Raw genomic sequence first — 24233 nt, 5'->3', positions numbered from 1 at the left:
CCTCCTTGGAGCACAAAATAAGAGCTTCTTGGATATTTAACTAAATGAGTATTTGTAACCAGGCTCACTTGAATCTCAACAAATTACATTTATTAGCGTTAGCACTGATTTAAAATATCAAATCAATCACCACCAACCTATTGGATTATTAGTGGCTCGGTAATGGCCTTTAACATATTATCTAATCGTACGATGTGGTTAGGAAAATCAGCGCAATGTAAGTTTCCCACGAGAAAATACTGAAGCTCGTTCAATTCACACATTAAAACCATTGTCTCGGCATTTTTTGAACTTCCATTTCAATTTAAAAAAAAATGTGAAATATAACGTTAGTTCCCTGATGACCGAATATTTATATATATACATATAAGATGGCAAAGTCAAAAAAACATTAGCGGCGTCTAGTTATAGGAGTAGTATTTGTAAAATCGGGATGATGCAAAATGTTAGTTGGGAAATTAAGATACAGACGAACAAAGTCGTTAACTTCAATGTTTGACACATTGAACAGTGGGTATACCGATATGTTCATTTTAATTCTAAATTATTTATTCTTTAAAAAATGACAAATTTGAATATAATTTGCATTCAAACTGTCTAACTATCAAACCTTCCAGGCAAAAGAAAAAATGATACATATCAGAGTTGGATCAATTACATTAATTCAGTTCAATTACAATTGCAATTACTTCCTTAAATATTTCAATTACATTACAATTACTCCGTGCAAAAAGTATCAAAATACAATTACATTACATTTACAATTACAACAGAGCAATGCTCAAATATATGGACACGTTACACAGAGCGAAGCAGTTTACCCTTGATGCTACCGCTACCCTCAAAAAATTTCCGAGTTTCGCGTAGCAAGAATTTACAGAATCAAACCAGACAGCCAGTGTTCCCATGGATTTAGCCTATTTTATCACAGCTATTTCTAGACTAATTTTGATAACTACTTATAATTAAACTATAACTCCTAAGAAGGCAATATGAGGATTCACTTATTTGATTCAAACTTAAATTTCCGAAACACAACTAAAATCTAACGAATAGCATTCGAAATCGCAAAATGAGGTAATGTTTACAACCACGACTGAAAATCTGTCCGAGTGTCTTAACGGATGCGAAAAGGCATATTGTTACGTCTCTTTTTCGCATCTTGCTGATTGGCTAATGTTACGAAATAAAAAAAAGGAAGGCGATTCTCGGAAACGCCCCTTGGAAAAATATTTCGCCCTTTTTCGTGTTATTTGCCAGATGAAAGGACGCCCTAGTTTGGTGACCCCTGGTGTACTTGAAAGTGTAATTGAGCCGAAATTTTAGCAAATTACAATTACATTTACAATTACACAGAATGAAAATGCCTCGATTACATTACAATTACATGAAAAACTGTAATTAATTACATCAATTACAATTACAAATTACAATTGATCCAACTCTGATACATATAGGTGATATTGATGAATACTTCTTTCCAGATTAGAGTAAGCATAGGGACTCAAAATAAGCGGTGCTTGGATACTGAAATAAATGAGTATTTGTAACCAGTCTCACTTGGATCTCAACAAATTACATTTATTAGCGTTAGCACTGATTTAAAATATCAATTAGTCACCACCAAGCTTTATTGGCTTAGTGGTTTGGTAAATGTTTTCAAAATATAATCTCTTTACGATCAGGCGATGTGGTTGGGAAAAACAGCGCAATGTAAGTTTCCCACGAGAAAATACTGAAGCTCGTTCAATTTACACATTAAAACCATTGTCTCGGCATTTTTTGAACTTCCATTTCAGTTTCGAAAAACTAAAATGTGAAATATAACGTTAGTACCCTGATGACCTAATATTTCTCTCTCTCTCTATATATATAAGATGGCAAGGTCAAAACAACATTAGCGGCGTCTAGTCATGGAGTGGTATTTGTAAATTCGGGATGATGCTAAACAATAGTTTGGAAGTTAAGATACAACAAAGCCGTTAACTACAATGTTTGATATTAAACAGAGGGTATAACGATATGTTCATTTCAATTTTAAATTACATTTATCAGGACATATGGAAGCCTTTCAAAGATGAAAATATTTGCCCAAATTTTCTACAATATACTTTTTTTAATTGCAATTAATATTGAATAAAATAGATATGCCGCATAAATCTTTCGTCGTATTATGGTGCTGTGTCGTAATCATACCTGCAGTTTTAAGTGACATACCGAACGTATACGAGTTTTGTTCTGCTCTAATGACTGACAAAACTGCATCGAGTCATAACTGTGCTGCTCAGTGCCAGGGAAGGCCCGGAAAGCGGGGGCCAGAGGGTAGGAGGGGTCTGCCTGGTGTAAAAGGTGACAGAGGCGAAGAGGGGACAACGGAACGCTTGGAGGAGAAAATAAGATTGTTAGAAGGTAAGCTTTTTTGTTATGCATTTAACATTCATTTTTTACGCCCTAAATATAGCCAACTGGAACTGAGACATTACATTTACATTTTGGACATTACATTTTGAATTATTTTGGACGGGTTTGATATGGAATTGCGTGAAACCCAAGCATATTACATTTTCAGAACTTATATTGCACAGAATGAATACATTTTATGAAAAATGAATTGTTTTGATATAATTCATCGAGCAGTGACTTTCGGTCCGACAATTCGTAAAACAAGTTCCTGAAACGGCAATTAATTTTTTCTGGGCCGTGTCCAGTGGATAATAAAACAGTGAGACACAAGGAATTTTATTAGAATTTATTTGAATAAATTAAAACTGTTTAATTCTACAAAATACAAAAAGGAAATTAAGGATAATCTGAGCGCATCTTCTTGATTTTTACTTCAGAAAAAATGAAGAAAACCGTTGACATTATTCCAAAACGTAAGTAATTTAAAATTCAATGTATTTTTTTACATTTCATTTTACTCTGGATAGGTACTGAAATAGAAAAATAATGACTATTGGCCTACGAAATTAAATAATCAGGTAAATAAAATTTGTTCTATATCCATACCATAAAAATAATCAGATGATCAGTAGAATATAATCGAAGCACTTATTTATAAATAGAAAATTTCTTTTATATCCATTGCAGTATCCTACTGTGGAATGGGAATGAAGAGCAGGGATATTCCAGATCATGTGATTACTGCATCATCTGTTTCTGATTACCGACATGCCGCTCATCATGGACGAATGAATGAAAATGCTGTTTTCCATACAGCTTCATCTGGATTTAGTGTAGGTGCCTGGTGCTCCGGACAAAACAGTAGGTATTTTTGTGTTCACTTTCACTTGATATATCTTAACATCAAGTGGATCCTAACATTTCGTTTTATATTTCAAACGAAGCCCTCTATATTTTTTAAACGAGCCCCATAGCATGCCACTTCTAAGGAGCACGATGTACTATTATTCCCATGTAAAATTGTAATGAATTAACAGTCGATTCTTCACCTTTTTCTAATCTTCCAATCAGGTAGACATTTTGAAAAGTAAACGATTAAACGTAAAAATATTTTAACAGTTTCTAAAAAATATAAAACTCATACTAAATTTGCGAATTAATATTTATCAGCAAATGGTGAGTGGATTCAGATTGATTTTCAACGTCCGAGATTTATAGGTGGAATAGTAACTCAGGGACGCCGAATTAAATACAGATGGAACTACAATCAGCGGGTAAAAACATACAAAGTAGCGTGTGGGAATTCAACTTCTACTCTGAGAACTATAACGGATAATGAGATCGACAAAGTATGTATCGTATAATTTTCTTTTATATGATTGTAGACAAAGGATGAAAAACAAACAGCAATACGAAAAAGGGGTATTATATTTGAATAAATATACTACTTCACTGGTAAAAACCAATCTAGCTACACACATTGACAGCGACAGACCATGCCATTTCAATGGTGCCCGTAACACCGCTATGGAAATTAAATAACTGAACAGCAAACATTCGTATTGAAATTAGTTGCTTTTGAAATTTTCTTACGATTTAGATTTGTGGCGCAACGTGCTATGCTTTACGAGTACGTTCGCCACCGCACCTCTGATTATCTGCGTGGGTACGAATCCCACGTGAGATAATTATGTGCGAGGGGATTACTGAATTTCTCGTCTCTTTTGTAAAATGATGTTGTTTTTCCTTTAGGTTTTTGTAGGAAACACGGATGAGGATTCTAAAGTGATTAACATGTTCCCCAAACCTCTGTCTTGTCGTTTTGTTCGTTTATATCCAATGTCCTGGAATATTGGCATATGCATGAGAATGGAAGTAATTCGAGGCGAATGTCACGACATGTTCTAAGAATCTATGCTATTCGACTTCGAATAGGCTTACAGACGATCTAGAAAAGCCTTCACAGGATTTACACAATTTTACTGAAAGATTAAGCCAACTTTTGGCTCAATATCAAACACTAAATCGATTAGTTTTCTCATTTTCACTACTGAATCGCGTTTCAAATGTTTAGTTTTGCAGCAATTGTTATCAGTACAGTAGATAAAATATGTTGTTTATTTTGATAAGTTTTCAAATTTTGTAGACTGCTTCAGATGTTGCTAACGTACGAAAAAAATGGTGCCAATTAACTTCCGTATTCGTGTGCATGAGCATTTAAGTATTGTACTATTTTCATCATGTGTTAAAACTTGAATTTCGTAAATATAAGCGTAACGCATTAGTTTTTTTAATAAAACTCGTTTAACTTGTGTTAGGTCGTGTATAAAATTGGTAGAGGTCCCGGTGGATATAGTCAAAAAGTCGCCAACAAGGATACAAATTTGAAAACATAAATATCTTTGATAATAAATTCTGATTCCAACGTTGATCGAACGGTCAATCCAGAGATATCAGTGTATGTTATTCGTTTTTTCGGTGTCACAAATTTGACAAAAACACCCAGGCAGTTTAGGAATTAAATAAAATGGTAATATGCAACGATAGTGCGCAAAATACGAAAGCTGCAATGTAGAGAATTGTGTCATTACTCCAGGGCAGCCATTTTTAACACAAATGCCTCCTGGGGTCCCTATAATTCCTCAAGTAATGACTCTCAGTCCAACAATTTGCAAAACGATCACTTCCAATCGATGTATCTCAACATTTTTGTTTTATTTTTTAAACGAGGCCCTCCATATATATATAGCGAGTACCTTTGCCATGCCCCTTCCATGCACTATATTTTTTAATAGGAGTACGACGTATCATTATTTGCATGTAAAAATTGTAATGAACCAACAGATTATCTATCTTTTTCTGAGTATAACCATCAAATCAGGTAAATATTTTATAAAAGCCAGCGATTACTATAACAACTTCAATAATATCCGGAGGAAACTATTTTGCGTTAAACACGTAAAAATTTGATACAGTTTCAAAAAAAGGAAAATCATACTGAATTTGCGAATTAATATTTATCAGCAAATGATCAGTGGATTCAGGTTGATTTTCAACGCCCGAGATTTATAGGTGGAATAGTAACACAGGGACGCCCAATTAAATACGTATGGGACTTCAATCAGTGGGTAAAAACATGCAAAATAGCGTGTGGGAATTCAACTTCTACTCTGAGAACTATAACGGATAATGCTATTGACAAAGTATGTATCGTACAATATTCTTGTATATAAACGCACACTAGGGATAAAAAAAGTAATACGATGAAGAACTATTATATATATAAATATATTAGCTATTCATTATTACCTATATTAGTTACTAATTCGTGGGTTCGCATATTCGTATCAAATGTGCGAGAAAATTGCTAAACTTTTCGCTGCCGTATAGGGTGGTTCACGTAAGCGCCGGTCGGTTACGGCTTTCTCCACTAACAAGTCTATAAACCGGAAACAAATAACTGGCCAACTAATTTCATTCCCGACGCGGACTGGTAGCCGTACTCGAGGCCGGGGTTCGACATATGATTAAGCCGTCTTATCAGTTTACCTCTCCCCGGGTTAAATATGCAAATCCTATCTTAATATTTCCTTCGTAAGGTTCCAAGTATATAAGCAAGATTAATCTGGAAATTACAATAAACTTTTCAGTTATTTTCCTATTCATCTATTTCTTTTGTGCTTTTTTATATCGAAAGTATAACAATAATGTTTGTCGTATTTTGTAAAATAATATTTTTATTTATGTTTTACTATAGGTCTTTTCAGGAAACACGGATGAGAATTCTAAAGTGATTAACATGTTTCCCAAACCTCTGATTTGTCGCTTTGTTTGTTTGTACCCATTATCATGGAAATATCACCAATGCATGAGAATGGAAGTAATTCGAGGCGAATGTCACGACTTGTTCTAAGAATCCATGCTATTCGACTTTGAATAGGCTTACAACCGACCTAGGAACGCCTTTTCAGAATTTTACTGAAATATTGAGCTAACTTTTGGCTCATTATCAAACACTAAATCGACTAGTTGTTTTTCTTTTCACTATTGAACCGCGTTTCAAATTTTCAGTTTTATCAGCAATCATAAAATATGTTGTTTCTTTTTTTCAAAGTTTTCAAATTTTGTAGACTGCTTCAGATGTTGCTTCTTGTTGTTGTTCTTCATAACACTTATAAATTTCATAAGTAGGCATTACGCATTAATGATTTTCAATAAAACTCGTTCAACTTGTGTTAGATCGTGTATGAAATTGATAGAGATCCAAAGTAGAGATAATCAAAAAGCCGCCAACAAAATACATAAAAGGGAAAAAATAAATGAAAAGCATAATAATCTTTGATAATAACTTCTGATTCCAACATTGAGATTGGTTGAGCGGTCAATCCACCGATATGTCTCTAGAACAGTGGTTCCCAACCTTTCTACCCTGGCGGACCGGTAAAATAAAATGTCTTTGCGGACCGGCAAAAACTGAAATTAGTGGAAAAGAAAATAATAACATATATTTGCGTAATGTCGAGCAATCACTATGCCTTTAGAAAAAAAAGGCACCCCCTAAAAACATTTCGCATGAGGAAAAACTATCAAATAATGTGCCGACAAAAATTGAAATGGGTGGAATATAAATTAATAACTTATATTTCCGTAATAAGATGCAGTGCTGGGCACGCATTATGCGTAAAAAAGGTACACATCTCACATAAAAACATGCAGATGTCAAATCATATAACTCCAGGGAGAATTTTGCTACTGTGTCGTTTTCAATACAGGACTGCAAACGAGGCATCTAAAAAAGGTTTTGCAACACAAAGCTCCGCAGCGGCTCACAGTCGATTTATTTGTTTCGTTTTAATTGAAGCTAGAAGTAACTGGTTGAAAATTCGGACAACAGTTTAAATGCTCGTATACTTATCGATGGGTAAACGTTATCAAGAGAGCCCAAGAATGAATTGTGACAATGATTCTTTTATAAATCTGGACTGTAAAGTAAAATTTTCATTGGGTTCATTATATCAATGCCTCTGCAGTTGATCAATGCTTCAAAAAAAATGAATTTATATTACAATGAGAATGTCCTTGCGAACTTCGCACCAGGCTCAAAATCCTGCTGTGCCTCACCCGGTAAAGATCACTGCGGTCCCTACTTTGTTGTGCGTCTCGTAGCCACCTGCAGCGTCGCAACAAATTCATGGGTGTCAAGGTGAACTCAGGAATATTATACTGTTCTTTACAGTTTTCTGGTTTAAACAAAGAAATATTCATAACCTTTTATTTGGATAGTAATATTTATCGAAAAAAAGAATGCCGAACGGAAAAAGCACGCATGCAGATTTTCGGGTTTCTGAATTTTTTTGAGTGATTCTCATCTTTAAATAGCTATGACTTTCTGTTGCTTTTTTGAGCTGTGACAATTACCACACGATTCCAAAGCTTTTATCCTAAAAACTACTACAGTTTACAATATATGGATATGCGCAGCGGATCGCCGAGATCGATTAACATTTTCTTAATATCTTGCGATCGACTGATTGTTAGAAATTTCTCCATCGAATGCCATCCTTGCAATAGGCCTACCACTTTGAACCGAACTTAGTTTACACTGAATTTTAGATTCAAGGCCTATAAGTACTTAACCGTTTAGTTGGAATTTGCAAAAATTTTATATGTTTCTCAACTTAAGCGTCAACGCACTCATTGGGTCACTTTTGTCTTATTGTGTGTCCCAAGGGAGGTCTATCACTGCCCAATGAGAGAAGACTACGATTCTCTGGGAGTGCCGCGAATATAATCACCTATGCCGGGTTCATCGTAGTTTGCGTTGACGGATCGTTCATTGGTCAAGGCATCCGTGTCGGCCCGTTTGTTTCTTATAATTATTAGCGACGAAACTTGTGAACTTTTTCGTAAAAATAAGCTTGGTCAAGCATGCGCCCAGACATATCGTCTTTCCCGCACGCACAGTATTCGCCTCCCTGAAACACAAAATAAGCGGTGCTTGGGTATTGAACTAAATGAGTGTTTGTAACCAGTCTTACTTGGATTTCAACAAATTACATTTATTAGCGTAAGCACTGATTTAAAATATCAAATCAATCACCACCAACCTATTGGATTATTAGTGGCTCGGTAAATGCCTTTAACATAATATCTAATCATACGATGTGGTTAGGAAAATCAGCGCTATGTAAGTTTCCCACGAGAAAATACTGAAGCTCATTCAATTCACACATTAAAACCATTGTCATTTCAATTTGAAAAAAATGTGAAATATAACGTTATTTCCCTGATGACCTAATATTTATATATATATATAAGATGGCAAAGTCAAAAAAACATTAGCGGCATCTAGTCATGGAGTAGTATTTGTAAATTCGGAATGATGCAAAATAATAGTTTGGAAGTTAAGATACAACAAAGCCGTTAACTACAATGTTTGACATATTGAACAGAGGGTATAACCGTATAACGATATGTTCATTTCAATTTTAAATTACATTTATCAGGACATATGGAAGCTTTTCAAAGATGAAAATATTTGCCCAAATTTTCTACAATATACTTTTTTTTATTGCGGTTAATATTAAATAAAATAGATATGCCGCATAAATCTTTTGTCGTATTATGGTGCTGTGTCGTGATCATACCTGCAGTTTTAGGTGACATACCGAACGTATACGAGTTTTGTTCTGCTCTAATGACTGACAAAACTGCATCGAGTCATAGCTGTGCTGATCAGTGCCAGGGAAGGCCTGGAAAGCGAGGGCCAGAGGGTAGGAGGGGTCTGCCTGGTGTAAAAGGTGACAGAGGCCAAGAGGGGACAACGGAAAGCCTGGAAGATAAAATAAGATTGTTAGAAGGTAAATTTTTTGCATAGAAATTTCATTTCCTACGTCCTAAATATAGCCAACTGGAAACGAGACACGTTGACGTCATGAATCACATTTTAGATTATTTCGGACGGCTCGCTATGGAATCGCGTGAAACCCAAGCTTATTACTTGTCCAGAACTTATATTTACAGAATAAATACCATTTTGGAAAAACGAACGAGTTTTTTAATTGGCAATGAATTTTTACTAGACCAGGTCCAGTAGATAATAAAACAGTGTTTATCAACGAAGTTTATTTGAATAAATTAAAACATTAATTATACAACATACGTATAGGAAAATAAAGATAATTGAGCTCTTCTTCTTGCATTTATACTTTAGAAAAAATGAAGAAAACCGTTGACATTATTCCAAAACGTAAGATATTTACAATTCAATATATTTTTTACATTTCATTTTACCCAGGAAAGGAACTGAAATGAGAAAATAGTTAATGACTTATGGTCTATTCTATATAAGCCATAGTCGGTCGTGAGCTTATTTGTAGAGGGGTCAAGCAAATAAATTATATTATTCGTATATATAATATTTCATATTCGCCATTTTCAAAATATGCAGTACTATAGTCAGTTATCGAATACAACAGTTCGATCGAAGCGACGATTGTTGTTTGCAATTGATCAATTCGATGGAAACTAATACTCCGTGAAAATACTCAGATGATCAGTAGAACATAATCGAAGTACTTATTTATAAAATGGAAAATCCTTTCATATTCATTGCAGTATCATACTGTGGATTGGGAATGAAGAACAGGGATATTCCAGATCATGCGATTACTGCATCATCTGATTATGATTACCGACATGCCGCTCATCATGAACGAATGGATGAAAATGCTGTTTTCCATACAGCTTCAACTGGATTTAGTATAGGTGCTTGGTGCCCCACACACGATAGTAAGTATTTCCGTGTTGAATTCCACTTGATAATCCATTGTATCTTTGCAGTTCTTTTACTTTCCAATTAGGCCCTCCAGGTTTTTTAAATGAGTACCATTGCATGCCCTTTCTAACTTAAATTATTAGTAAGAGTACGATGTCCCCTTATTTGAATGTAAAATTGTATACTTAATCAACGGTTCTCTATCTCTTTTTGATTATAACCTCTGAATCAGGTAAATAAAAAATAAAATAAAAATAAACGATAATTTTGACAAGTCCAACAACATCCGGTGGCAATTATTTCGCGTTAAACACGTAAAAACATGTATACAGTTTTCAAAAAAATCCTAATAAATTTATAAAGTATTATTTTTCAGCAAATCATCCGTGGATTCAGGTTGATTTTCAACGTCCGAGATTTATAGGTGGAATAGTAACTCAGGGACGCCCAATTAAATATGGATGGGACCACAATCAGTGGGTAAAAACATACAAAGTAGCGTGTGGGAATTCAACTTCTACTCTGAGAACTATAACGGATAATTCTGTCGACAAAGTATGTATCGCACAATTTTCTTTTATATAATCGTACACGAGGGATGAAAAACAAAATAATACGATGAAGGGCTATTGTATTCAAAAAAATCTGCTGCTTCTATTTGGTAAAAACCAATCTGGCTACACGCAATCACTACGGTATAACAAGCTATCACAGTGATCGCCCGTAACCCCACTATAGAAATTAAACAACTAAACAAAAAACATTGGTATATAGAAATACGCCCGCCACCGCATCTCTGATTACCTTGCGTGGGTTCGCAGTTTCGAATCCCATGCGAGAATAGCTATGTGTAAGATGATTGCGGGACTCCTCTCTGTCGTAGAGTGATTAACTTAACCCCTGGTCGGTTACGGCTTTCACCACTATCAATTCCATGCATCTGAAACAAATTTCTGGCTAACAATCCCGTACCTGACATGGTCTGATAACTGAACGAGAGACCGCGGTTTTTCATATGATTAAGCCACCGTATCGGCTTTCCTCTCCCCAGAAATAAATATGTAAATCCTATCCTATACTAATAATTCATTCGCAGGGTCCCAAGTATACAAGCAGGATGAAACTGGAAATTACAACAAAATTTGTATTATTCATTTCTATTTATCAATTTCTATTCCCATTATAATCTTTTTGATATTGATATCATAACAATAACGTTTGTCGTGTTTTGCAAAATAATGTGTTTTTTTACTTTAGGTCTTTGTAGGAAACACGGATGAGGATTCTAAAGTGATTAACATGTTTCCCAAACCTCTGATTTGTCGCCTTATTCGTTTGTACCCATTATCATGGAATAATCACCCATGCATGAGAATGGAAGTAATTCGAGGCGAATGTCACGACATGTTCTAAGAATCCATGCTATTCGACATTGAATAGGCTTACAAACGACCGAGAAAAGCCTTTACAGGATTTACAAAATTTTACTGAAAGATAAAGCCAACTTTTGACTCATTATCAAACATTAAATCGACCAGTTGCTTCTCTTTTTCACTGTTGATCCGCGTTTTAAATTTTCAGTTTCAGCAGCAATCAGAATCATTACAGTAGATAGAATATAATGTTTAATTTTGTAAATTTTTTCAATCTGTATAATTATACTACTTCAGATGTTGCTAAAAGTACGAGGAAAATGGTGACAATTGACTTTCGTATTCGTGTGCATGAGCATTTCTGTCTTTCCCACTTTGACTCGAACTTAGTTTACTACACTAACCTTGATAACTTCACTAACTACACCGTTTATTTGGAATTTGAAAAGTTTTATATGCTTCTCAACTTTAGACGTCACTCATTGGGTTACGTTTGTCTTATTGTGACATAGCCAAAGGAAGGCTATCTTTCCAATGAAGTGGACTACGATTCTCTAGGAGTGCCGTGAATATAATTACCTATGGGTTTCATCGTAGTTACATGTTTATTATAATTATTAGTGACGGAACTTGTAAACTGTTATGTAAAAATAAGCTTGGTCAAGCATGCGCCCAGACATATCGTCTTTCCCGCACGCATAGTATTCGCCTCCTTGGAGCACAAAATAAGAGCTTCTTGGATATTTAACTAAATGAGTATTTGTAACCAGGCTCACTTGAATCTCAACAAATTACATTTATTAGCGTTAGCACTGATTTAAAATATCAAATCAATCACCACCAACCTATTGGATTATTAGTGGCTCGGTAATGGCCTTTAACATATTATCTAATCGTACGATGTGGTTAGGAAAATCAGCGCAATGTAAGTTTCCCACGAGAAAATACTGAAGCTCGTTCAATTCACACATTAAAACCATTGTCTCGGCATTTTTTGAACTTCCATTTCAATTTAAAAAAAAATGTGAAATATAACGTTAGTTCCCTGATGACCGAATATTTATATATATACATATAAGATGGCAAAGTCAAAAAAACATTAGCGGCGTCTAGTTATAGGAGTAGTATTTGTAAAATCGGGATGATGCAAAATGTTAGTTGGGAAATTAAGATACAGACGAACAAAGTCGTTAACTTCAATGTTTGACACATTGAACAGTGGGTATACCGATATGTTCATTTTAATTCTAAATTATTTATTCTTTAAAAAATGACAAATTTGAATATAATTTGCATTCAAACTGTCTAACTATCAAACCTTCCAGGCAAAAGAAAAAATGATACATATCAGAGTTGGATCAATTACATTAATTCAGTTCAATTACAATTGCAATTACTTCCTTAAATATTTCAATTACATTACAATTACTCCGTGCAAAAAGTATCAAAATACAATTACATTACATTTACAATTACAACAGAGCAATGCTCAAATATATGGACACGTTACACAGAGCGAAGCAGTTTACCCTTGATGCTACCGCTACCCTCAAAAAATTTCCGAGTTTCGCGTAGCAAGAATTTACAGAATCAAACCAGACAGCCAGTGTTCCCATGGATTTAGCCTATTTTATCACAGCTATTTCTAGACTAATTTTGATAACTACTTATAATTAAACTATAACTCCTAAGAAGGCAATATGAGGATTCACTTATTTGATTCAAACTTAAATTTCCGAAACACAACTAAAATCTAACGAATAGCATTCGAAATCGCAAAATGAGGTAATGTTTACAACCACGACTGAAAATCTGTCCGAGTGTCTTAACGGATGCGAAAAGGCATATTGTTACGTCTCTTTTTCGCATCTTGCTGATTGGCTAATGTTACGAAATAAAAAAAAGGAAGGCGATTCTCGGAAACGCCCCTTGGAAAAATATTTCGCCCTTTTTCGTGTTATTTGCCAGATGAAAGGACGCCCTAGTTTGGTGACCCCTGGTGTACTTGAAAGTGTAATTGAGCCGAAATTTTAGCAAATTACAATTACATTTACAATTACACAGAATGAAAATGCCTCGATTACATTACAATTACATGAAAAACTGTAATTAATTACATCAATTACAATTACAAATTACAATTGATCCAACTCTGATACATATAGGTGATATTGATGAATACTTCTTTCCAGATTAGAGTAAGCATAGGGACTCAAAATAAGCGGTGCTTGGATACTGAAATAAATGAGTATTTGTAACCAGTCTCACTTGGATCTCAACAAATTACATTTATTAGCGTTAGCACTGATTTAAAATATCAATTAGTCACCACCAAGCTTTATTGGCTTAGTGGTTTGGTAAATGTTTTCAAAATATAATCTCTTTACGATCAGGCGATGTGGTTGGGAAAAACAGCGCAATGTAAGTTTCCCACGAGAAAATACTGAAGCTCGTTCAATTTACACATTAAAACCATTGTCTCGGCATTTTTTGAACTTCCATTTCAGTTTCGAAAAACTAAAATGTGAAATATAACGTTAGTACCCTGATGACCTAATATTTCTCTCTCTCTCTATATATATAAGATGGCAAGGTCAAAACAACATTAGCGGCGTCTAGTCATGGAGTGGTATTTGTAAATTCGGGATGATGCTAAACAATAGTTTGGAAGTTAAGATACAACAAAGCCGTTAACTACAATGTTTGATATTAAACAGAGGGTATAACGATATGTTCATTTCAATTTTAAATTACATTTATCAGGACATATGGAAGCCTTTCAAAGATGAAAATATTTGCCCAAATTTTCTACAATATACTTTTTTTAATTGCAATTAATATTGAATAAAATAGATATGCCGCATAAATCTTTCGTCGTATTATGGTGCTGTGTCGTAATCATACCTGCAGTTTTAAGTGACATACCGAACGTATACGAGTTTTGTTCTGCTCTAATGACTGACAAAACTGCATCGAGTCATAACTGTGCTGCTCAGTGCCAGGGAAGGCCCGGAAAGCGGGGGCCAGAGGGTAGGAGGGGTCTGCCTGGTGTAAAAGGTGACAGAGGCGAAGAGGGGACAACGGAACGCTTGGAGGAGAAAATAAGATTGTTAGAAGGTAAGCTTTTTTGTTATGCATTTAACATTCATTTTTTACGCCCTAAATATAGCCAACTGGAACTGAGACATTACATTTACATTTTGGACATTACATTTTGAATTATTTTGGACGGGTTTGATATGGAATTGCGTGAAACCCAAGCATATTACATTTTCAGAACTTATATTGCACAGAATGAATACATTTTATGAAAAATGAATTGTTTTGATATAATTCATCGAGCAGTGACTTTCGGTCCGACAATTCGTAAAACAAGTTCCTGAAACGGCAATTAATTTTTTCTGGGCCGTGTCCAGTGGATAATAAAACAGTGAGACACAAGGAATTTTATTAGAATTTATTTGAATAAATTAAAACTGTTTAATTCTACAAAATACAAAAAGGAAATTAAGGATAATCTGAGCGCATCTTCTTGATTTTTACTTCAGAAAAAATGAAGAAAACCGTTGACATTATTCCAAAACGTAAGTAATTTAAAATTCAATGTATTTTTTTACATTTCATTTTACTCTGGATAGGTACTGAAATAGAAAAATAATGACTATTGGCCTACGAAATTAAATAATCAGGTAAATAAAATTTGTTCTATATCCATACCATAAAAATAATCAGATGATCAGTAGAATATAATCGAAGCACTTATTTATAAATAGAAAATTTCTTTTATATCCATTGCAGTATCCTACTGTGGAATGGGAATGAAGAGCAGGGATATTCCAGATCATGTGATTACTGCATCATCTGTTTCTGATTACCGACATGCCGCTCATCATGGACGAATGAATGAAAATGCTGTTTTCCATACAGCTTCATCTGGATTTAGTGTAGGTGCCTGGTGCTCCGGACAAAACAGTAGGTATTTTTGTGTTCACTTTCACTTGATATATCTTAACATCAAGTGGATCCTAACATTTCGTTTTATATTTCAAACGAAGCCCTCTATATTTTTTAAACGAGCCCCATAGCATGCCACTTCTAAGGAGCACGATGTACTATTATTCCCATGTAAAATTGTAATGAATTAACAGTCGATTCTTCACCTTTTTCTAATCTTCCAATCAGGTAGACATTTTGAAAAGTAAACGATTAAACGTAAAAATATTTTAACAGTTTCTAAAAAATATAAAACTCATACTAAATTTGCGAATTAATATTTATCAGCAAATGGTGAGTGGATTCAGATTGATTTTCAACGTCCGAGATTTATAGGTGGAATAGTAACTCAGGGCCGCCCAATTAAATACAGATGGAACTACAATCAGCGGGTAAAAACATACAAAGTAGCGTGTGGGAATTCAACTTCTACTCTGAGAACTATAACGGATAATGAGATCGACAAAGTATGTATCGTATAATTTTCTTTTATATGATTGTAGACAAAGGATGAAAAACAAACAGCAATACGAAAAAGGGGTATTATATTTGAATAAATATACTACTTCACTGGTAAAAACCAATCTAGCTACACACATTGACAGCGACAGACCATGCCATTTCAATGGTGCCCGTAACACCGCTATGGAAATTAAATAACTGAACAGCAAACATTCGTATTGAAATTAGTTGCTTTTGAAATTTTCTTACGATTTAGATTTGTGGCGCAACGTGCTATGCTTTACGAGTACGTTCGCCACCGCACCTCTGATTATCTGCGTGGGTACGAATCCCACGTGAGATAATTATGTGCGAGGGGATTACTGAATTTCTCGTCTCTTTTGTAAAATGATGTTGTTTTTCCTTTAGGTTTTTGTAGGAAACACGGATGAGGATTCTAAAGTGATTAACATGTTCCCCAAACCTCTGTCTTGTCGTTTTGTTCGTTTATATCCAATGTCCTGGAATATTGGCATATGCATGAGAATGGAAGTAATTCGAGGCGAATGTCACGACATGTTCTAAGAATCTATGCTATTCGACTTCGAATAGGCTTACAGACGATCTAGAAAAGCCTTCACAGGATTTACACAATTTTACTGAAAGATTAAGCCAACTTTTGGCTCAATATCAAACACTAAATCGATTAGTTTTCTCATTTTCACTACTGAATCGCGTTTCAAATGTTTAGTTTTGCAGCAATTGTTATCAGTACAGTAGATAAAATATGTTGTTTATTTTGATAAGTTTTCAAATTTTGTAGACTGCTTCAGATGTTGCTAACGTACGAAAAAAATGGTGCCAATTAACTTCCGTATTCGTGTGCATGAGCATTTAAGTATTGTACTATTTTCATCATGTGTTAAAACTTGAATTTCGTAAATATAAGCGTAACGCATTAGTTTTTTTAATAAAACTCGTTTAACTTGTGTTAGGTCGTGTATAAAATTGGTAGAGGTCCCGGTGGATATAGTCAAAAAGTCGCCAACAAGGATACAAATTTGAAAACATAAATATCTTTGATAATAAATTCTGATTCCAACGTTGATCGAACGGTCAATCCAGAGATATCAGTGTATGTTATTCGTTTTTTCGGTGTCACAAATTTGACAAAAACACCCAGGCAGTTTAGGAATTAAATAAAATGGTAATATGCAACGATAGTGCGCAAAATACGAAAGCTGCAATGTAGAGAATTGTGTCATTACTCCAGGGCAGCCATTTTTAACACAAATGCCTCCTGGGGTCCCTATAATTCCTCAAGTAATGACTCTCAGTCCAACAATTTGCAAAACGATCACTTCCAATCGATGTATCTCAACATTTTTGTTTTATTTTTTAAACGAGGCCCTCCATATATATATAGCGAGTACCTTTGCCATGCCCCTTCCATGCACTATATTTTTTAATAGGAGTACGACGTATCATTATTTGCATGTAAAAATTGTAATGAACCAACAGATTATCTATCTTTTTCTGAGTATAACCATCAAATCAGGTAAATATTTTATAAAAGCCAGCGATTACTATAACAACTTCAATAATATCCGGAGGAAACTATTTTGCGTTAAACACGTAAAAATTTGATACAGTTTCAAAAAAAGGAAAATCATACTGAATTTGCGAATTAATATTTATCAGCAAATGATCAGTGGATTCAGGTTGATTTTCAACGCCCGAGATTTATAGGTGGAATAGTAACACAGGGACGCCCAATTAAATACGTATGGGACTTCAATCAGTGGGTAAAAACATGCAAAATAGCGTGTGGGAATTCAACTTCTACTCTGAGAACTATAACGGATAATGCTATTGACAAAGTATGTATCGTACAATATTCTTGTATATAAACGCACACTAGGGATAAAAAAAGTAATACGATGAAGAACTATTATATATATAAATATATTAGCTATTCATTATTACCTATATTAGTTACTAATTCGTGGGTTCGCATATTCGTATCAAATGTGCGAGAAAATTGCTAAACTTTTCGCTGCCGTATAGGGTGGTTCACGTAAGCGCCGGTCGGTTACGGCTTTCTCCACTAACAAGTCTATAAACCGGAAACAAATAACTGGCCAACTAATTTCATTCCCGACGCGGACTGGTAGCCGTACTCGAGGCCGGGGTTCGACATATGATTAAGCCGTCTTATCAGTTTACCTCTCCCCGGGTTAAATATGCAAATCCTATCTTAATATTTCCTTCGTAAGGTTCCAAGTATATAAGCAAGATTAATCTGGAAATTACAATAAACTTTTCAGTTATTTTCCTATTCATCTATTTCTTTTGTGCTTTTTTATATCGAAAGTATAACAATAATGTTTGTCGTATTTTGTAAAATAATATTTTTATTTATGTTTTACTATAGGTCTTTTCAGGAAACACGGATGAGAATTCTAAAGTGATTAACATGTTTCCCAAACCTCTGATTTGTCGCTTTGTTTGTTTGTACCCATTATCATGGAAATATCACCAATGCATGAGAATGGAAGTAATTCGAGGCGAATGTCACGACTTGTTCTAAGAATCCATGCTATTCGACTTTGAATAGGCTTACAACCGACCTAGGAACGCCTTTTCAGAATTTTACTGAAATATTGAGCTAACTTTTGGCTCATTATCAAACACTAAATCGACTAGTTGTTTTTCTTTTCACTATTGAACCGCGTTTCAAATTTTCAGTTTTATCAGCAATCATAAAATATGTTGTTTCTTTTTTTCAAAGTTTTCAAATTTTGTAGACTGCTTCAGATGTTGCTTCTTGTTGTTGTTCTTCATAACACTTATAAATTTCATAAGTAGGCATTACGCATTAATGATTTTCAATAAAACTCGTTCAACTTGTGTTAGATCGTGTATGAAATTGATAGAGATCCAAAGTAGAGATAATCAAAAAGCCGCCAACAAAATACATAAAAGGGAAAAAATAAATGAAAAGCATAATAATCTTTGATAATAACTTCTGATTCCAACATTGAGATTGGTTGAGCGGTCAATCCACCGATATGTCTCTAGAACAGTGGTTCCCAACCTTTCTACCCTGGCGGACCGGTAAAATAAAATGTCTTTGCGGACCGGCAAAAACTGAAATTAGTGGAAAAGAAAATAATAACATATATTTGCGTAATGTCGAGCAATCACTATGCCTTTAGAAAAAAAAGGCACCCCCTAAAAACATTTCGCATGAGGAAAAACTATCAAATAATGTGCCGACAAAAATTGAAATGGGTGGAATATAAATTAATAACTTATATTTCCGTAATAAGATGCAGTGCTGGGCACGCATTATGCGTAAAAAAGGTACACATCTCACATAAAAACATGCAGATGTCAAATCATATAACTCCAGGGAGAATTTTGCTACTGTGTCGTTTTCAATACAGGACTGCAAACGAGGCATCTAAAAAAGGTTTTGCAACACAAAGCTCCGCAGCGGCTCACAGTCGATTTATTTGTTTCGTTTTAATTGAAGCTAGAAGTAACTGGTTGAAAATTCGGACAACAGTTTAAATGCTCGTATACTTATCGATGGGTAAACGTTATCAAGAGAGCCCAAGAATGAATTGTGACAATGATTCTTTTATAAATCTGGACTGTAAAGTAAAATTTTCATTGGGTTCATTATATCAATGCCTCTGCAGTTGATCAATGCTTCAAAAAAAATGAATTTATATTACAATGAGAATGTCCTTGCGAACTTCGCACCAGGCTCAAAATCCTGCTGTGCCTCACCCGGTAAAGATCACTGCGGTCCCTACTTTGTTGTGCGTCTCGTAGCCACCTGCAGCGTCGCAACAAATTCATGGGTGTCAAGGTGAACTCAGGAATATTATACTGTTCTTTACAGTTTTCTGGTTTAAACAAAGAAATATTCATAACCTTTTATTTGGATAGTAATATTTATCGAAAAAAAGAATGCCGAACGGAAAAAGCACGCATGCAGATTTTCGGGTTTCTGAATTTTTTTGAGTGATTCTCATCTTTAAATAGCTATGACTTTCTGTTGCTTTTTTGAGCTGTGACAATTACCACACGATTCCAAAGCTTTTATCCTAAAAACTACTACAGTTTACAATATATGGATATGCGCAGCGGATCGCCGAGATCGATTAACATTTTCTTAATATCTTGCGATCGACTGATTGTTAGAAATTTCTCCATCGAATGCCATCCTTGCAATAGGCCTACCACTTTGAACCGAACTTAGTTTACACTGAATTTTAGATTCAAGGCCTATAAGTACTTAACCGTTTAGTTGGAATTTGCAAAAATTTTATATGTTTCTCAACTTAAGCGTCAACGCACTCATTGGGTCACTTTTGTCTTATTGTGTGTCCCAAGGGAGGTCTATCACTGCCCAATGAGAGAAGACTACGATTCTCTGGGAGTGCCGCGAATATAATCACCTATGCCGGGTTCATCGTAGTTTGCGTTGACGGATCGTTCATTGGTCAAGGCATCCGTGTCGGCCCGTTTGTTTCTTATAATTATTAGCGACGAAACTTGTGAACTTTTTCGTAAAAATAAGCTTGGTCAAGCATGCGCCCAGACATATCGTCTTTCCCGCACGCACAGTATTCGCCTCCCTGAAACACAAAATAAGCGGTGCTTGGGTATTGAACTAAATGAGTGTTTGTAACCAGTCTTACTTGGATTTCAACAAATTACATTTATTAGCGTAAGCACTGATTTAAAATATCAAATCAATCACCACCAACCTATTGGATTATTAGTGGCTCGGTAAATGCCTTTAACATAATATCTAATCATACGATGTGGTTAGGAAAATCAGCGCTATGTAAGTTTCCCACGAGAAAATACTGAAGCTCATTCAATTCACACATTAAAACCATTGTCATTTCAATTTGAAAAAAATGTGAAATATAACGTTATTTCCCTGATGACCTAATATTTATATATATATATAAGATGGCAAAGTCAAAAAAACATTAGCGGCATCTAGTCATGGAGTAGTATTTGTAAATTCGGAATGATGCAAAATAATAGTTTGGAAGTTAAGATACAACAAAGCCGTTAACTACAATGTTTGACATATTGAACAGAGGGTATAACCGTATAACGATATGTTCATTTCAATTTTAAATTACATTTATCAGGACATATGGAAGCTTTTCAAAGATGAAAATATTTGCCCAAATTTTCTACAATATACTTTTTTTTATTGCGGTTAATATTAAATAAAATAGATATGCCGCATAAATCTTTTGTCGTATTATGGTGCTGTGTCGTGATCATACCTGCAGTTTTAGGTGACATACCGAACGTATACGAGTTTTGTTCTGCTCTAATGACTGACAAAACTGCATCGAGTCATAGCTGTGCTGATCAGTGCCAGGGAAGGCCTGGAAAGCGAGGGCCAGAGGGTAGGAGGGGTCTGCCTGGTGTAAAAGGTGACAGAGGCCAAGAGGGGACAACGGAAAGCCTGGAAGATAAAATAAGATTGTTAGAAGGTAAATTTTTTGCATAGAAATTTCATTTCCTACGTCCTAAATATAGCCAACTGGAAACGAGACACGTTGACGTCATGAATCACATTTTAGATTATTTCGGACGGCTCGCTATGGAATCGCGTGAAACCCAAGCTTATTACTTGTCCAGAACTTATATTTACAGAATAAATACCATTTTGGAAAAACGAACGAGTTTTTTAATTGGCAATGAATTTTTACTAGACCAGGTCCAGTAGATAATAAAACAGTGTTTATCAACGAAGTTTATTTGAATAAATTAAAACATTAATTATACAACATACGTATAGGAAAATAAAGATAATTGAGCTCTTCTTCTTGCATTTATACTTTAGAAAAAATGAAGAAAACCGTTGACATTATTCCAAAACGTAAGATATTTACAATTCAATATATTTTTTACATTTCATTTTACCCAGGAAAGGAACTGAAATGAGAAAATAGTTAATGACTTATGGTCTATTCTATATAAGCCATAGTCGGTCGTGAGCTTATTTGTAGAGGGGTCAAGCAAATAAATTATATTATTCGTATATATAATATTTCATATTCGCCATTTTCAAAATATGCAGTACTATAGTCAGTTATCGAATACAACAGTTCGATCGAAGCGACGATTGTTGTTTGCAATTGATCAATTCGATGGAAACTAATACTCCGTGAAAATACTCAGATGATCAGTAGAACATAATCGAAGTACTTATTTATAAAATGGAAAATCCTTTCATATTCATTGCAGTATCATACTGTGGATTGGGAATGAAGAACAGGGATATTCCAGATCATGCGATTACTGCATCATCTGATTATGATTACCGACATGCCGCTCATCATGGACGAATGGATGAAAATGCTGTTTTCTATACAGCTTCAACTGGATTTAGTATAGGTGCTTGGTGCCCCACACACGATAGTAAGTATTTCTGTGTTGAATTCCACTTGATAATCCATTGTATCTTTGCAGTTTTTTTACTTTCCAATTAGGCCCTCCAGGTTTTTTAAATGAGTACCATTGCATGCCCTTTCTAACTTAAATTATTAGTAAGAGTACGATGTCCCATTATTTGAATGTAAAATTGTATACTCAATCAACGGTTCTCTATCTCTTTTTGATTATAACCTCTGAATCAGGTAAATAAAAAAATAAATAAAAATAAACGATAATTTTGACAAGTCCAACAACATCCGGTGGCAAATATTCGCGTTAAACACGTAAAAACATGTATACAGTTTTCAAAAAAATCCTAATAAATTTATAAAGTATTATTTTTCAGCAAATCATCCGTGGATTCAGGTTGATTTTCAACGTCCGAGATTTATAGGTGGAATAGTAACTCAGGGACGCCCAATTAAATATGGATGGGATCACAATCAGTGGGTAAAAACATACAAAGTAGCGTGTGGGAATTCAACTTCTACTCTGAGAACTATAACGGATAATTCTGTCGACAAAGTATGTATCGCACAATTTTCTTTTATATAATCGTACACGAGGGATGAAAAACAAAATAATACGATGAAGGGCTATTGTATTCAAAAAAATCTGCTGCTTCTATTTGGTAAAAACCAATCTGGCTACACGCAATCACTACGGTATAACAAGCTATTACAGTGATCGCCCGTAACCCCACTATAGAAATTAAACAACTAAACAAAAAACATTGGTATATAGAAATACGCCCGCCACCGCATCTCTGATTACCTTGCGTGGGTTCGCAGTTTCGAATCCCATGCGAGAATAGCTATGTGTAAGATGATTGCGGGACTCCTCTCTGTCGTAGAGTGATTAACTTAACCCCTGGTCGGTTACGGCTTTCACCACTATCAATTCCATGCATCTGAAAAGAATAACTGGCTAACAATCCCGTACCTGACATGGTCTGATAACCGAACGAGAGACCGCGGTTTTTCATATGATTAAGCCACCGTATCGGCTTTCCTCTCCCCAGAAATAAATATGTAAATCCTATCCTATACTAATAATTCATTCGCAGGTTCCCAAGTATACAAGCAGGATGAAACTGGAAATTACAACAAAATTTGTATTATTCATTTCTATTTATCAATTTCTATTCCCCTTATAATCTTTTTGATATTGGTATCATAACAATAACGTTTGTCGTGTTTTGCAAAATGATGTGTTTTTTTACTTTAGGTCTTTGTAGGAAACACGGATGAGGATTCTAAAGTGATTAACATGTTTCCCAAACCTCTGATTTGTCGCCTTATTCGTTTGTACCCATTATCATGGAATAATCACCCATGCATGAGAATGGAAGTAATTCGAGGCGAATGTCACGACATGTTCTAAGAATCCATGCTATTCGACATTGAATAGGCTTACAAACGACCGAGAAAAGCCTTTACAGGATTTACAAAATTTTACTGAAAGATAAAGCCAACTTTTGGCTCAATATCAAACACTAAATCGATTAGTTTTCTCATTTTCACTACTGAATCGCGTTTCAAATGTTTAGTTTTGCAGCAATTGTTATCAGTACAGTAGATAAAATATGTTGTTTATTTTGATAAGTTTTCAAATTTTGTAGACTGCTTCAGATGTTGCTAACGTACGAAAAAAATGGTGCCAATTAACTTTCGTATCCGTGTGCATGAGCATTTAAGTATTGTATTATTTTCATCATGTGTTAAATTTGAATTTCGTAAATATAAGCGTAACGCATTAGTTTT

The 24233-nt window shown here is 34.7% G+C and overlaps 4 protein-coding genes across 4 annotated transcripts; all 4 read left to right on the top strand.

The window, feature by feature from the left end:
• The first annotated feature begins 1934 nt into the window (after positions 1-1934).
• Positions 1935-4700, top strand: LOC120336290 (inactive carboxypeptidase-like protein X2). The gene is made up of 5 exons (XM_078110212.1): positions 1935-2409; positions 2841-2876; positions 3091-3264; positions 3574-3752; positions 4156-4700. Exons 1-5 carry the CDS (start codon positions 2148-2150, stop codon positions 4309-4311), a joined length of 807 nt encoding a protein of 268 aa, XP_077966338.1. The 5' UTR covers positions 1935-2147; the 3' UTR covers positions 4312-4700.
• A 4099-nt stretch (positions 4701-8799) lies between these two features.
• Positions 8800-12193, top strand: LOC120336289 (inactive carboxypeptidase-like protein X2). Its single transcript, XM_078119964.1, has 5 exons — positions 8800-9263; positions 9617-9652; positions 10021-10194; positions 10557-10735; positions 11438-12193. Exons 1-5 carry the CDS (start codon positions 9002-9004, stop codon positions 11591-11593), a joined length of 807 nt encoding a protein of 268 aa, XP_077976090.1. The 5' UTR covers positions 8800-9001; the 3' UTR covers positions 11594-12193.
• A 2002-nt stretch (positions 12194-14195) lies between these two features.
• Positions 14196-16961, top strand: LOC144419944 (inactive carboxypeptidase-like protein X2). The gene is made up of 5 exons (XM_078110206.1): positions 14196-14670; positions 15102-15137; positions 15352-15525; positions 15835-16013; positions 16417-16961. The coding sequence occupies exons 1-5, from the start codon at positions 14409-14411 to the stop codon at positions 16570-16572; spliced, it is 807 nt and encodes a 268-aa protein (XP_077966332.1). The 5' UTR covers positions 14196-14408; the 3' UTR covers positions 16573-16961.
• A 4084-nt stretch (positions 16962-21045) lies between these two features.
• On the top strand, positions 21046-24233 carry LOC120336244 (inactive carboxypeptidase-like protein X2). Its single transcript, XM_078110226.1, has 5 exons — positions 21046-21524; positions 21878-21913; positions 22282-22455; positions 22817-22995; positions 23698-24233. Exons 1-5 carry the CDS (start codon positions 21263-21265, stop codon positions 23851-23853), a joined length of 807 nt encoding a protein of 268 aa, XP_077966352.1. The 5' UTR covers positions 21046-21262; the 3' UTR covers positions 23854-24233.

This window comes from Styela clava, chromosome 2 (genome assembly GCF_964204865.1).
Source record: "Styela clava chromosome 2, kaStyClav1.hap1.2, whole genome shotgun sequence".
NCBI lineage: Eukaryota > Metazoa > Chordata > Ascidiacea > Stolidobranchia > Styelidae > Styela > Styela clava.
This window is presented reverse-complemented; position numbering and strand designations above follow the sequence as displayed.

What these genes read in the sequence shown, in the direction of transcription:
- LOC120336244 (XM_078110226.1), top strand. Translation starts at nt 21,263, where the DNA reads ATGCCGCATAAATCTTTTGTCGTATTATGGTGCTGTGTCGTGATCATA. An exon ending in CGTTGACATTATTCCAAAAC is followed by an intron (nt 21,914 to 22,281) that starts GTAAGATATTTA and finishes TATTCATTGCAG; the next exon opens with TATCATACTGTGGATTGGGA. An exon ending in TTGGTGCCCCACACACGATA is followed by an intron (nt 22,456 to 22,816) that starts GTAAGTATTTCT and finishes ATTATTTTTCAG; the next exon opens with CAAATCATCCGTGGATTCAG.
- LOC144419944 (XM_078110206.1), top strand. Translation starts at nt 14,409, where the DNA reads ATGCCGCATAAATCTTTCGTCGTATTATGGTGCTGTGTCGTAATCATA. An exon ending in CTGGTGCTCCGGACAAAACA is followed by an intron (nt 15,526 to 15,834) that starts GTAGGTATTTTT and finishes AATATTTATCAG; the next exon opens with CAAATGGTGAGTGGATTCAG. An exon ending in CGGATAATGAGATCGACAAA is followed by an intron (nt 16,014 to 16,416) that starts GTATGTATCGTA and finishes TTTTTCCTTTAG; the next exon opens with GTTTTTGTAGGAAACACGGA.
- LOC120336290 (XM_078110212.1), top strand. Translation starts at nt 2,148, where the DNA reads ATGCCGCATAAATCTTTCGTCGTATTATGGTGCTGTGTCGTAATCATA. An exon ending in CGTTGACATTATTCCAAAAC is followed by an intron (nt 2,877 to 3,090) that starts GTAAGTAATTTA and finishes TATCCATTGCAG; the next exon opens with TATCCTACTGTGGAATGGGA. An exon ending in CGGATAATGAGATCGACAAA is followed by an intron (nt 3,753 to 4,155) that starts GTATGTATCGTA and finishes TTTTTCCTTTAG; the next exon opens with GTTTTTGTAGGAAACACGGA.
- LOC120336289 (XM_078119964.1), top strand. Translation starts at nt 9,002, where the DNA reads ATGCCGCATAAATCTTTTGTCGTATTATGGTGCTGTGTCGTGATCATA. An exon ending in TAAAATAAGATTGTTAGAAG is followed by an intron (nt 9,264 to 9,616) that starts GTAAATTTTTTG and finishes TTTATACTTTAG; the next exon opens with AAAAAATGAAGAAAACCGTT. An exon ending in CGGATAATTCTGTCGACAAA is followed by an intron (nt 10,736 to 11,437) that starts GTATGTATCGCA and finishes TTTTTACTTTAG; the next exon opens with GTCTTTGTAGGAAACACGGA.